This window comes from Oncorhynchus kisutch, linkage group LG14 (assembly GCF_002021735.2).
Source record: "Oncorhynchus kisutch isolate 150728-3 linkage group LG14, Okis_V2, whole genome shotgun sequence".
Lineage (NCBI taxonomy): Eukaryota > Metazoa > Chordata > Actinopteri > Salmoniformes > Salmonidae > Oncorhynchus > Oncorhynchus kisutch.
This window is the reverse complement of record NC_034187.2, coordinates 54,912,249-54,927,007: the sequence shown is the minus strand read 5'-3', so window position 1 is coordinate 54,927,007 and position 14,759 is coordinate 54,912,249. Positions and strand designations below refer to the sequence as shown.

Sequence of the window (14,759 nt, the reverse complement as noted above, 5' to 3'; positions counted from 1 at the left end):
AAGTAATGGAGATGGGAGGTGTTGGCATTCAAGACTAGCCACGCGGAGGCACTGTGAATCAACCACACCTTTGACCTTTGATGGAGACAGGTGATAAGGAGGAGACAAAATGAGTTTGAGATAGTTGTGAGGGCATCGCAAACCCACACGCTGTAGCACTTTACACAATAAGGGACACACTAAAAGCCCAAAACAGAACTCACCGTGAGCAGGTGATAAGGGTGAGGAGGAAAAGGTGCAGGAGAGGGAAGGGCTAACCTGGGAGAGTGACAAAGCAGACACAAGGAAAGAGACGCAACAGAAGAGAGAGATTGACAGATAGAGAAGTTGGGAAAGTGGGAGAGGCCAATTGTCACACGCTGGGGTTATAATACAATGGAGGGTGGTAGACGATCGTTAATATCAAAAGTGGGATTCTAGTACTGCTTCTCGTGAGGAGGGGCACTACAGAAGCTTTGGATGCTGAGGACCTAATACCATTACACATCATTGAGACTCAGCCTTACACAGGGAGCATGCCACGTAAGTTGACACAATAAAATGAGTGAAGAAAATGTACAGTTTTGGTTCAAATAAAGGGTAGAATACATTGTTGGTTCAAATACGAAGGTGAAATATCCTAAAAGTTCCATGTTTAGTATCATGTGCGGGGTGTGTATGTGTGTGTCGTGTTGTGTTGTGTGTGAGAAATGCATGTCAAAGAGCAATGCAGCCAGACTGGTTGAGTGACACAAACATACTTGGAAAGAGGTGAGGGAGGGAAAATGCAGAAATGCTGTCCGAATGTGCTTCCTAACAACACTAAGTGGAGGAGTGTGCTGTGACCGTGACTCATTATTGTCACCTGAGAACAGTGGCGGAAGTAGGTGACAAAACACACCCAAAGTTTCACGAACGAGTTTCACGATCGATTATGAAATAGGATCCTGTGGATGAGAGGGGAACAGGTGACTTTCAACGTGTTGAGTTTGATGAATCCTTTATTTAGACAGGTTGTGATTGATTTTGGTTGTGTTTATGTAGACATGCAGGTAGCCTAGCAGTTAAGAGCGTTTGGGCCAGTAACCGAAAAGTTGCTGGTTTGAATTCCTGAGCAGACTAGCTGAAAAATCTGCTGATGTGCCTTTGAGCAAGGCACTTAACCCTAATTGCTCCTGTAAGTCGCTCTGGATAAGAGCATCTGCTAAATGACTTAAATGTGTTAAAGTAAGGTAAGATGGACATAGCATGGGTGCCAATCTGTTTCTAAGGATGTGATTATAGTATTCAAATCCTCAATATGAATATATAAACAACACAACCTGCGTAACTGAACTGGTTCTTGAGGTGTATTTGATCCCATTTGCCATTTTGAACATTTACCACGGCCCACTCTCTGCCCTCTCAAGTTGATTCACATTGTAGTTCCATTTGAAAAACAAACGTCCAGAGAGCTGTGACTGGGCCTCTAATTGTTCCATACAACCCATTGTTGTTTTATCTCTGTGGTGATAAAATGAAAACGGGGGCTGAGTCTGAAATGGCAACCTGTCCACTATGTAGTGGGAACCCTGGTCAAAAGTGGTCCACTGCATAAGGAGTAGGGTGCAATTTCAGGCACAACACAGTCTCTTCCTACTGTCTAGCCCCTAGTAATTACTTCTCACATTGACCTGCCAACTTAATTTCAATAATGATATCCTGTCCACTTTCACTGAATACTAGTCAGCCCGTAAGCCAGCCAATCTGTCTCAGCATTTTACAAACGTCATGCCCAAATCATATCAAAATAACTTCAAATAGCGGTGTCATCCGAGACTTAACAATAAAAGTCAGACTGTGTTTGATAATGAGGCCTCTAAATTGTGAAGTTGAGTGTGACATATTGTACTGTGCCCAGACGGGTCAGGCCTATTGGGCAAACAATGCTGCGATACCAACGCACCGGCACGCCCAACCCATCTAGGGTTTTAACGTCTTTAGGACACACATCCCAAATACCAACACTCTAACCTTGCCAAGTTGGTGTCATACTGGACGCCCCTTGCTGAGCTATCTATATTGCCTTCTTATGCAGTCATTGTGTGATTGTACTATAGTCATAATCACGCTACAGCACCTTAAGTTGCCTCACCATTCAGACACTATCAGGACTACCCAGATACCATAGTTACTAGGGTTAATCTAGGGTTAATCTAAGCTCTGCACTCAACAATTGATATGATATGATAAGAGATACTAGCAGTCAAAAACATACGTACACAGCATAACAAAAACATGTTAAAAATACTTGCATTGTCATTGTTATCAATGGAGGGGGGGGGGGGGGGTGCACGACATGCAACATGGAGCGAAATGGAAATTATTTGTCAAGTATACAAACTGTACAGTCTTTTTCCGTTCTCTGAAGCAGCCATTGATTAGCCTAGATGGAGCTAACAGACTCCAGACGTTCTTACATGTGTCTTGTGTGACAGTGGTGTTGGACACTCCATGCCATGTGTCATTACAGCCGAAGGCTTTATGAGGCTGCTGACCGATGGTAATCTAATGATGATATCTCCATGTGTGTGTTCCTCCTCAGGATGTCATCCTACTCTGATGCCGATAATCAGTGTCAACCGGGGAACACCATCTGTGGTGAGCGCTCCTCTCTCCACTCCTCTCTCCACTCCTCTCACCACTCCTCTCTCCACTCCTCTCTCCACTCCTCTCTCCACTCCTCTCTCCACTCCTCTCTTACACTCCTCTCTATACTCCTCTGTCCACTCCTCTCTACACTCCTCTCTCCACTCCTCTCTACACTCCTCTCTCCACTCCTCTCTCCACTCCTCTCTCCACTCCTCTCTACACTCCTCTCTCCACTCCTCTCTACACTCCTCTCTACACTCCTCTCTACACTCTTCTCTCCACTCCTCTCTCCACTCCTCTCTACACTCCTCTCTCCACTCCTCTCTCCACTCCTCTCTCGTTTTCTCCCGTGTCCCCTTGTCCTTCCCCTTCTACATCTTACTGCATGTACGCAAGCTGTTGGGACTCCAAGCCAAAGGCCTTGATTGAAAACACTCCATACATTTGGACTCTTTTCGAAATCGATAGACAATATTACGGAAATCGCAAGGAAATGTTTAACCATGTGGCAGTTAGCTGTCCACTGATATATTTCTGGTGAGGTGAGTTTTTTGCGATTCTTCCCATCAGTGTAAAAAGTGCGACGTAACATTCTGTCACAAACTGGTTATCCAATTGCTGAGATTGTATTTGTGCTTACACATGATCACCATCACAGTAAATACATTTGATAAATATGGCTATCTCTCTGGGTGGAGACGGTTGTTACCCTGCCCAGCCTTTACCAAACAGAGCTGTAACAAAGGTGTTGCAACCAACACAATAAAGCCACTTCAAACGTCTAGAAAACACCTTGGATACATAGCATAGAAAACAGCGGAACTGTGAAATAAATATAGATACATGTGAAATATAGTTAGGAGGGGGCTGGTTTTAGTAGGCACCAAACGCAGGGGGGAAAAAAAGACCTAGACTTGTCCAGTGAGAAACACTCATTTTGTTTCCGCTGCGTGTCCTAATACAATACTATACAATACAACCTTTTCTGGTCCGTTGTACAAAGATAAGAGACGTGTGTTGTGTTTGCTGTCACAGTACTCAGATCCATCAGGCACATAAGACAGGCTGGGAGCAGAACAGGGTCAGCCACATTGTCCCCCGCATTGTCAGCCGCAATGCCAGCCGCAGAGCAGGGGAGGCTAGGAGAAAGAGAGTTCAGACTCCCCAGAAGCTTCTAAAAGGAACAAGAACAGCTGATTGATGATGCATCATGGATCACCTGAAAAGGAATCAAAACCAGATTGTTAAATTCTTATCAATTGGCTTTAAACATTCTAGTGACGTTGTATGGCACAGAGCAGCTTGACTTAGCCAAACAATCAAGGTGTGGTGCAAGCATACTGCACCACCACCCACACCTTTTTCAGTATGCTATTTAAGGAGCACTTAAAGGCCCAGTGCAGTCATGTGATTTTCCTGTGTTTTGAATATATCTGAATATATTTCCAGACTATGAGGTTGTAATAAAATTATGAGAATACCCTTTTAGTGTAAGACCTGTTTGAAAAGATCGGCAGACAGTTTTGGCCTGCCTGGTAACATCACCATGCGGTAAATTAGTTAATAGACCAATAAGTGTTCCACATTTCTCTGCCAACAGCATACCACCCTGCATACCACTGCTTCTGAAGCTAAGCAGGGTTGGTGCTGGTCAGTTCCTGGATGGGAGACCAGATGCTGCTGGAAGTGGTGTTGGAGGGCCAGTAGGAGGCACTCTTTCCTCTGGTCTAAAAAAATATATCTGAATGCCCCAGGGCAGTGATTGGGGAAACTGCCCTGTGTAGGGTGCCGTCTTTCGGATGGGACGTTAAACGGGTGTCCTGACTCTCTGAGGTCATTAAAGATCCCATGGCACTTATTGTAAGAGTAGGGGTGTTAACCCCGGTGTCCTGGCTAAATTCCCAATCTGGCCCTCAAACCATCACGGTCACCTAATCATCCCCAGTTTACAATTGGCTCATTCATCCCCCTCCTCTCCCCTGTAACTATTCCTCAGGTCGTTGCTGCAAATGAGAACGTGTTCTCAGTCAAGTTACCTGGTAAAATAACGGCTAAATAAATAAAAATAGCTAGTTTTCAATGTTTTCCCTCCCACTCAGACCACTCCCAAACAGTCATAGCAAAATTCTTGCTTATAAAATGTCTCTTTGCTAAGAAGCTTTAAAAAAAAGTTTTTTTTACATGTTAATTGACAACAATCACAGTAAGGTACTTATTTGTTACCCAGAAATGATTTGAAATTGAGATAAAAACAGCTGCATTGGACCTTTAAATGAAAGGAGTGTAAATAAGCAACTTGAAATATGATAGGAATGATGAGCACTAAATCACCCCTGACAAATAGTCTGAAACACATTCCTATTGGCATGTAGTGTTCTTGCTACTTCAAGTCTATCCTACTCAAAACAAATCCTAGACCACACCTGTTTGCTTTTAAGTGTCATGTACCACACTGAGTGGACAAAACATTAGGAACACCTTCCTAATATTGAGTTACACTACCTTTTGCCCTCAGAACAGCCGGGGGAATGGATTCTGCAAAGTGTCGAAAGTGTTCCACAGGGATGCTGGCCCCAATGCTTCCCACAGTTGTGTCAAGTTGGCTGGATGTCTTTTGGGTGGTGGACCATTCTTGATACACATGAGAAACTGTTGATCATGAAAAACCCAGCAACGTTGCAGTTCTTGACACACTCAAAATGGTGCGCCTGGCACTTACTACCATACCCCGTTCAAAGGCACTTTGTCTTGCCCATTCACCCTCTGAATGGTACACATACACAATCCATGTCTCAATTGTCTCAACGCTTAAAAATCCTTCTTTAACCTGTCTCCTCCCCTTCATCTACACTGTTTGGAAATAAATAAACATAAATATAGGTTGTGTTTACAATGGTGTTTGTTCTTCACTGGTTGCGCTTTTCTTGGGGCAACAGGTCACAAATCTTGCTGCTGTGATGGCACACTCTGGTATTCCACCAAATAGACATGGCAATTTATCAAAATTGTATTTGTTTTCGAATTCTTTGTGTGTCTGTGTAATATGAGGGAAATATGTGTCTCTAATATGGTCATACATTTGTCAGGATGTTAGAATGTGCAGCTCAGTTTCCACCACATTTTGTGGGCAGTGTGCACATATCCGGTCTTCTCTTGAGAGCCAGGTCTGCCTTTCTCACTAGCAAGGCTATGCTCACCGAGTCTGTACATAGCCAGAGATGTCCTTAATTTTGGGTCAGTCACAGTGGTCAGGTGTTCTGCCACTGTGTACTCACTGTTTAGGGCCAAATAGCATTCTAGTTTGCTCTGGTTTTTTAATATTTCTTTCCAATGTGTCAGGTAATTATCATTTTGTTTTCTCATGATTTGGTTGAGTTTAATTGTGTTGCTGTCCTGGGGCTCTGTGGAGTCTGTTTGTGTTTGTGAACAGAGCCCCAGGACCAGCTTGATTAGGGTTCTCTTCTCTCTGCAGGTGATGGCTTTATTATGGACGTTTTGGGAATCACTGCCTTAAGGTGGTTGTAGAATTCAAAGTCTCTTTTCTGGATTTTGATCATTAGCGGGTATCAACCTAATTCTGCTGTGCATGCATTATTTGGTGTTTTACATTTTACACAGAGGATATTTTTGCAGAATTCTGCATGCAGAGTCTCAATTTGGTGTTTGTCCCATTTTGTGAATTCTTGGTTGGTGAGCGGACCCCAAACCTCACAACCATAAAGGGCATCGGCTTCGATAACTGATTCAAGTATTTTTTTGCCAGATCCAATTGGTATGTCAAATGTTATGTTCCATTTGATGGCATAGAAGGCCCTTCTTGTCTTGTCTCTCAGACCGTTCACAGCTTTGTGGAAGTTACCTGTGGCGTGTTTTGTGTGCTCTAGGGCAACAGTGTTTGGATGGAATTTGTATTTGTGGTCGTGGCAACTGGACCTTTTTTGGAAAACCTTTATTTTTGTCTTACTGAGATTTACTGTCAGGGCCCAGGTCTGACAGAATCTGTGCAGAAGGTCTAGGTGCTGCTGTAGGCCGTCCTTGGTTGGGGACCAAAGCACCAGATCATCAGCAAACAGTAGACATTTGACTTCTGATTCGAGTAGGGTGAGGCCGGGTGCTGCAGACTATTTTAGTGCCCTCACCAATTTGTTGATATATATGTTGAAGAGGTGTGGGGCTTAAGTTGTATCCCTGTCTCACCCCCCAGCCCTGTGGAAAGAAATGTGTGTTTTTTGCCCATTTTAACCGCACACTTGTTGTTTTGTGTACATGGATTTTATATTGTTGTATGTTTTCACCCAGCACCACTTTCCATCAATTTGTATGGCAGACCCTCATGCCAAATTGAGTCAAAAGCTTTGTTTGAAGTCATCAAAGCATGATAAGATTTGGACTTTGTTTTGGTTTATTTGTTTGTCTATTAGGGTGTGCAGGGTGAATATGTGGTCTGTCATACAGTAATTTGGTAAAAAGCCAATTTGACATTTGCTCAGTGCTTTGTTTTCACAGAGGAAATGTACAAGTCTGATGTTATTGATAATGCAGGGGATTTTCCCAAGGTTGCTGTTGACGCATATCCCACAGAGGTTATTGGGTTCAAATTTGTCTCAATTTTTGTGGATTGAGGTTATCAGTTCTTGGTTCCAAATATTGGGGAAGATGCCAGAGCTGAGGGTGATGTTAAAGACTAAGTATAGCCAATTGGAATTTGTGGTCTGTATATTTTATAATTTCATGTAGGATACCATCAACACAACAGGCGTTTTTTGGGTTGGAGGGTTTGTATTTTAGTTAATTCAATGTAATTGGAGAATCCAGTGGGTTCTGGGTAGTCTTTAATATCTGATTCTAAAATGTGTAATTGATCATGTGTATGTTTTTGCTGTTTGTTCTTTGATATAGAGCCAAAAATATTAGAGAAATGGTTTATCCACACACCTTGAGCTGATTTCTGACATGCTGTTCCTTCTTTTTCCGTAGTGTATTTCTGTATTGTTTTAGTGATTCACCATAGACTCAGGTTTTCTGGCTCTCTATGTTTTTGGTTGGATTGGTTTTTCAATTTCTTTCTTAGGTTTTTGCATTCCTCATCAAATCATTTGTCATTGTTGTTAATTTTCTTAGGTTGTCTGCCTGACATTTTTAGATTCGATAGGGAAGCTGAAAGGTCAAATATACTGCTTAGGCTTTCTACTGCCAGGTTTACACCTTGACTATTACAGTGAACTGTTTTGTCCAGGAAGTTGTCTAAAAGGGATTGAATGTGTTGTTGCCTAATTGATTTTTGGTAGGTTTCTGCACTACTTTCATTCCATCTATAGCATTTCTTAATATTGTGCAGTTCCTTTGGCTTTGATGCCTCATGATTGAGTATTGCTCCGTTCAGGTAGACTGTGATTTTGCTCTGATCTGATAGGGGTGTAAGTGGGCTGACTGTGAATGCTCTGAGAGACTCTGGGTTGAGGTCAGTGATAAAGTAATCTAAGGTACAACTGCCAAGGGATGAGCTGTAGGTGTACCTACCATAGAAGTCTCCTCGAAGCCTACCATTGACTATGTACAAACCCAGTGTGCGACAGGGCTGCAGGTGTGACCCATTGTTTTGTCAGAGTTATGTCTAGGGGGGCATATTTGGAAGGGAATACTGTCAGCTCCAGGTAGGTGTTTGTCCCCCTGTGTGCTGAGCGTGTCAGGTTCTTGTCCAGTTCTGGCATTTAGGTCACCACAGACTAGTCCCCCTTTAGGACGGAGAAGCTGTCATTGTTAAAGTAGGAGTTTTCTAATGGGAGTATATAGGTAGTACACATGAGGACATTTTTCTCTGTTCTTTGTTTCTTTGTTTTATTTTCAGCTTTATGTTCAATAGGGTGTAATGTTGTTTCCGGTTTAGGACCGGACCATTAGAGTCAGTGTGAGCATAGGTCCGAAATGGGCGGGGCCTATATAGGGTGTGGCCAGAGATTGTTTGGGGTGGTCTCAGCTGGTTGAGGTGTGGCTGGTGAGGATGTGGTCTGGGTGTAGGTCCTCTTGGCGTGGGTTTTCTGTGTGCAAGTTCTTCGGGAGGGAGTCTTGCAGGTCTGGGAGGGTTTCTCGCTGGTCTGGGTGAGGTGTCCGTTGTTCTGTTGCTCCTGTGTGAGGTGCTGTGGCTTGCGATTGAGGGTGATGTCCTTCAGTGTCCTGGCAAAAGTTGGGATTGCTGCCTTGTAGAGGTGGACCTGGTCGTAAAAGGCTGTTCAGGTCCATGGTGGAGTGGTGGGCCAGGTAGACATTAGGTAGGGTTTGGATGTGTTGCTCTGCTACCTAATTATAATAATGTGGCTGGGGGACCCAAGTCTGTCCTATGACAACAGCTCCAGGGCATACCTAGTGTTTGGGCACCAGAGTTTAGTCTCTCTCTCTCTCTCTCTCTGTCTCTCTCTCTGTCTCTGTCTCTCTCTCTCTCTCTCTCTGTCTCTGTCTCTGTCTCTCTCTCTCTCAGAGATCACAGTGTATGAACAGGAAGTGATCATCGTGCCCGTCCTGCTCCTGGCAAGCTTCCTGGTCAGTCTGCTAATCGTTCTCCTGCTGAGGTACTGCACTGGAAAGGAAAACCGCAGACGACCCACAGTAACCCTAGCCCGACCACACAGCACCAGCACGGCGAGCAGACACACACAGAGGAAAAGTACCAGACGGAATACACAGGGCATTGAGGGTAAGTTGGTGTGCACATCGAGGTAATGCCAATGAGCTTGACTGATGAGCCAGCACAAGTATCTTACCACTATGTGCAAGTCTCTCTAGACAAATGGCAATGTGTCAATGCTCCAGCTTAACACATCTTTACAAGTTGTGTTGTCAGTTGGGACAGAGAGGACGAGTCGGAAAGGGGAAGCGCGTCACCGGTCGCGTTACTGCCCTAGCTAAAGATGAGCACAGTACCCGCCTGCATTTTAATCCCTGCCTACCTAAACTAGTGATTTGTTGGGAGAGTTGTTTGTCTGATGAGGACCCTCCCCTGAATTTTTTTTTCTAAGCCTTTTCAAATTGTCATATAGAAGCCGATATCCTCCCCAGACCTTGTGCTGTTGCTGCCTAGCTTCCCACTGGGCAAACCACATCATTTCAATGTGGAAATGAGGGTAATATTTGGTTGGGAAGTTGATCAATGAGATTTCAGCCTTTATTCACTCACTCAAAAAGAAAGCAAGAAGTTTGTTGAATTCCCAATGTGTTATCACTATGCTTTCAACCATCTAAAAGCACAACCAAATTCCATTGGAAATACAATGTCAGATATTTTGTAATTATACAACAATTTAATATGTCATTACTGTGCGGTTGAGTTTACATTAAAAGTACATAGTGCAAGTGATACACGCTGTTCGAGATTCTGTACAGATTATTATAGCAATTGTAAAGATCTCCACAGACCTGCGACCTTTGCATGCTAACTCAATATTAGGAAGGAGTTCCTAACGTGTGGTATACTCCGTGTAGTTACAAGAGGCTAACCTCAAAATGTGGCCATGGATGCATTACTCATTTTAGGGTTGAATAAATACTGTTACATTAGTTTGTACTATAGCCTTAACTTTAGGCTATTTAGTGTTTTACAAAAGTAATATTGACTTGTGTTTGGTTGACAGTGCAGCCAAATATCAACGTTTAAAGGATATCTAATGCTTGGATAGGTTCATCTGAGCCACTGGCATAATCCTATTCTTGAACTTTTTTGGTTTAGTTGAAGACCTAAATCCAACATATAATTGGTTAACTTTGTCGACAAGTTCATTGGCTATTCACTGTATTGCGAAAGTTTGGTTGTCCACACAACCAAATATCCACATTTGAAGGAGATGTATCTTTTGTGCCACTGACTTAGTCTGACTTTAACTCCAGCTTCTCTACAAATTAATAGTTGATATATTGCATTAACGTCTACCACTCAACCAAGAATCAAAGTTGAAGAATATAACTAAATCACATCAAACTTTATTTAAAGTGTATTTAAAGTTTAATTTGATTTACTTTCCTATTCTATTCTTTAACTTGTATTTTTGGTTGAGACGGAGACATGAATCCAACATATCAATTGTTAATTTGTAGACAAACTGTGACTAAAGGCTGATCAAGTCAGTGGCACAGATGGAACTATTCAAGCAGAAGATCTCCTTCAAATATTGATATTTGGTTGCGTTGACAACCAAACACAATTCAATATCCAGTTTGTCGACCAATGAATGATTGATATGTTGGGTCTCCATCTCAACCAAAGTTAAAGAATATGACTAAATCTAATCAAACTTGAAATGCACTATTTTTAACATTGATTTTTAGGTTGAGATAGAGACGCGAATCCAACATATTAATGATGAACTTAAAAGGTTACATTTGAATTCAACCAAAGCTTGAAACCTTAGTCCTGTATGTATTGTCTATGTTTTGTTGAACCCTGGGTTGAATTGAAACAATAGCTGTTGATGACATTTCATTTGCTCTGTTAAACATACCCTTTGGAATGACTTCAATTGCAACAGGGAATATATTTAGTTACAAAGAGGTCTCTCAATAATCATTCTCACAATAGCACATTGATAGGAGACTGTGACAAATATAAAAACTGGGCTTGGTTAAATCCCTGGATGGGAGACCAAATTAATAGTTGTAAATCAACTCTCCAGTAGGACGTGCCGCCCAGTCTATTGTTTTTTAAAATTCTGATAGTGGATATAACGTTGAAGATCTGACATTGTTTCAAAGGTACAAATTCAACATATTTTAGGTTTGTCTATGTTGAAAATTGGTTACAATGATGACATAATCCTGTGGTTGAAATGTCTTTCCTCAAAACAACAGTTGCTTTTTTCAAATCCAGTTTATTTTCAAGTCAGATTCCACATCACAGTACTTTTGACAACTTACATTGAAACACTGAAGCACAAGTTTGTGCCCAGTGGGTTACAATGCTCCAAGGTCTGAGATATCCAAAACTAACTCTGTACTAGAATTACAGTACAGCAGTAAGCATTTACAAACTGTGTAAAACACATACTTGGTCAATTGCTTAAGCAATATGCCATATGGTTTATTTCAAACTTTTAAAGTAAATGTTTTCCAAAACTAGACAAACTCCTGCCATATATGCATCTACTGGCATATGGTGTATTTATCTACTTACCTTAATAGAAAATGACTCAAGTAAAAGTGAAAGACACCCAGTAAAATACTGCTTGAGTAAAGGTCTGAAAGTCTTTGGTTTTAAATATACTGTACTTAACTATTGAAAGTACATGTAATTGCTAAAATATACTTAGGTATCAAAAGTAAAAGTATAAATAAATAAAATCCTTATATTAAGCAAACCAGACGGCACCATTTTCTTGTTATTTTTATTTATTTACGGATAGAGGGCACATAGTGGGCACACTCCAACACTCAGACATCATTTACAAACCAAGCATGTGTGTTTAGTGAGTCCACCAGATCAGAGGCAGTAGGGATTTTCTGTTGAGTGTGTGAATTGGACCACTTTCCTGTTACTTTTGGGTGTCGGGGAAAATGTATGGAGTTAAAAAGTACCTTATTTTCTTTAGGAATGTAGTGAAGTAAAAGAAAAGTTGAAAAAATATAAATAGTAAACTACAGATACCCCCCAAAAACGACTTAAGTAGTACTTGATTTGATATATGTGCAATACCCATCTCATTACCTGCAGCTCCTCCTGAGTTGAACCCTCTGGAGCATGAGGAGTTACCTATGGGCACTCCGACCCGGCATGACGCCCTTGCCACGTTGTCTGCCGTACCGGAGACGCCCAAAGAGAGACAGCATGGCTCTTTCAACCTGGTCACTCCGCTGCCCCTCTCCTTCCCCGTCAAACCGGACGACTCTGTCACCCTCTACAGGGCAAGGATGGACAACAGAGACGTGGTTCTACGGACACTTAAAGGTAACACGCTTTGATATTCTTTGGAATGGTAAAATTGACGCTCTATTCCAGAGACTGACACTCAGTGCATTGTAAGACCTTGAGACTTATAAGAGTATAAAACCTGAAATCTTGGGGATGTTATCTTGTCTTTGTGTTACTATGAAATCTTGTGATCTTTAACTCGATATTCAAATCGAAAGACCTAGTCCAACCCATAACAAAATGGACTAACTTTCCCATGAGTAGCCTACTGCCAGATAAAGGACAAAAACATACAACAGTTTAAGATCAGTTTAAGCAAGGCAAGGTGTAGAATCTCTAATCTTGATAGTATAAGGAGTAGTTATTTGGATGTAAAGTGATTTGTAGATCAGGGATTCTACGCAGTCCGACTGCAATGTAGTTAATCTCAACATGTACCTTTTCTCACCCCAGAAAAAGCTGATGACAGCGAGCGGCAGTCCTTCCTGGGCTTTGCCTCCTTCCTGTCTGAGCTGGGGCCTCACCCCTTTCTGCCTGGTCTGATGGGCGTGGTCTCCCTACGTACCCCCCTCATCACCGTGATGGAGGAACTGGTGCACAGGGACCTGCTGGGGTTCCTATGGAGGTGTCGACAGGTATGGTACTCCCATAGAGTTAGATAGAGGACTCATCGTTATATCTGTGCCATTATAGCGTCTGTGACATGGGCAGCATCATTGAGGCTGCAACCCATAGGAATCCCCACCCAATTTACTACTTGAAAATGGGCGAAGCACGATAGAAGCCCTCAATAGCAATGTCCATGCTAAAACGGCTTAAACCCACAATGAGTCCTCTATCTATCTCTGTGGGTATTCCTACTGTAAGTTACCAAATAGCTGGGGGTGTTCAGTAGGGAGAACACTGTTTTAAACAGAGTGAAATGGAGAGGTAGCCGGCTTGAAATTATCCAAAGAGAGATGATTGTTTCACCAAAATGTTTTGCTACGGACTGGAGTATACTGAACACTACCCTGATATGTTAGGAAACGGCCCAAACTAGAGATCTGCCCGCACAACTTTTACGTAAATTGTCGTCAGTTTGCCTGAAAATTCTAGTTGTATGTGGGTCTCAAGAGGCTGAGCAAACACTCTGTAACTCATGTAGACTACAGTGAATATGGACATGATCCTTAGTGATAGTGTGAGTGGAAACTCAACTCTCTTTCTTGGCAGGACACGGGTGTGGAGTCCCCGTGCGATATCACAGAGCAGCGCATCTTCACCATGGGAGGACAAGTGGCTTCTGCTCTGGTTGGTCTCTCTCTCCCTCTCCTTCCCACACATCAAGTGATCCATCCATCTCTGTCATTTTGTCTACAATTAAAAATGATAGTTCAAGTTGAGTGCGTATGTTATAAAATGTCAATTGGATGATTACATCATTCTTATTCAGAACTGTATAAGCACGGTGACAACTGCTGATGTAAATTATCATTTGATTTGAACCTGTTGGTAGGGGCCAAGAGTTTTACCTATGTTTAGAAAAACTCCTGGCCATACCTACTTGATTTGTCTGTATGAATGGCTTTCATATGCTTGAATGTCACATAGCCATATTAAAACACAACATTCTCTCTAATTGTGTATTCAGGCATACCTGCACGGTCAGAGCTGTATCCATGGCAACGTTGGAGCTCGGAGCGTGCTGGTTGGTCTAGACCTAACGGCTAAACTGTGGGGATTGGGTCCGGCATACTGTAAGAAAACACAAGCAGGAACTCCAGGAGAGCTGCAGAACATTGAAATGAGGAAGTGGCAGGCTCCAGAAGTATTGGCAAGGAGACCTGTCAGTCAAAGCAGTGACGTGTAAGTCGCCAACCTGATCGGACACATCCATTACACAAATGATCAAAAATACATGTGATTTTTGTTTGGTGCTTCAACAATGAACTCTCCGACCATCCTTCTTTCCAGCTGGTCTTTTGGTATCCTGCTCCATGAAATAGTAACACTAGGTAAATGCTTTCCTAAATAAATAATGCATCATTACTGGTCTACTGAACTGCTATAACCATCACAAATTGAAAAATATGTATCTCATTATGATAATGTTTATCTTGTATACACACCCTAATTCATAATTTATTCCTCCACTTTGTAGGTGACCCACCATTCCCTAAAGTCATGGCCGGTGATCTTCTTCAATACCTCCAGAGAGGAAAGACTCAGAAGAGACCAGCTAATTGTTCTAACTCACTGTAAGAGACCCCATTAA

General features: G+C 42.3%; 1 protein-coding gene across 1 annotated transcript in view; it reads left to right on the top strand.

Moving 5' to 3' along the window:
• The first annotated feature begins 206 nt into the window (after positions 1-206).
• The window catches only part of LOC109903656 (tyrosine-protein kinase STYK1-like), a 17,244-nt gene continuing 2,691 nt past the window's right edge, over positions 207-14,759 (top strand). The window contains exons 1-9 of the mRNA XM_020500506.2: positions 207-522; positions 2,564-2,619; positions 9,086-9,301; positions 12,305-12,538; positions 12,956-13,137; positions 13,718-13,795; positions 14,136-14,350; positions 14,459-14,499; positions 14,646-14,742. Coding sequence (XP_020356095.1) covers positions 2,565-2,619; positions 9,086-9,301; positions 12,305-12,538; positions 12,956-13,137; positions 13,718-13,795; positions 14,136-14,350; positions 14,459-14,499; positions 14,646-14,742 — 1,118 coding nt within the window. The 5' untranslated portion in view covers positions 207-522; position 2,564. The remainder of the gene's footprint in view (positions 523-2,563; positions 2,620-9,085; positions 9,302-12,304; positions 12,539-12,955; positions 13,138-13,717; positions 13,796-14,135; positions 14,351-14,458; positions 14,500-14,645; positions 14,743-14,759) is intronic.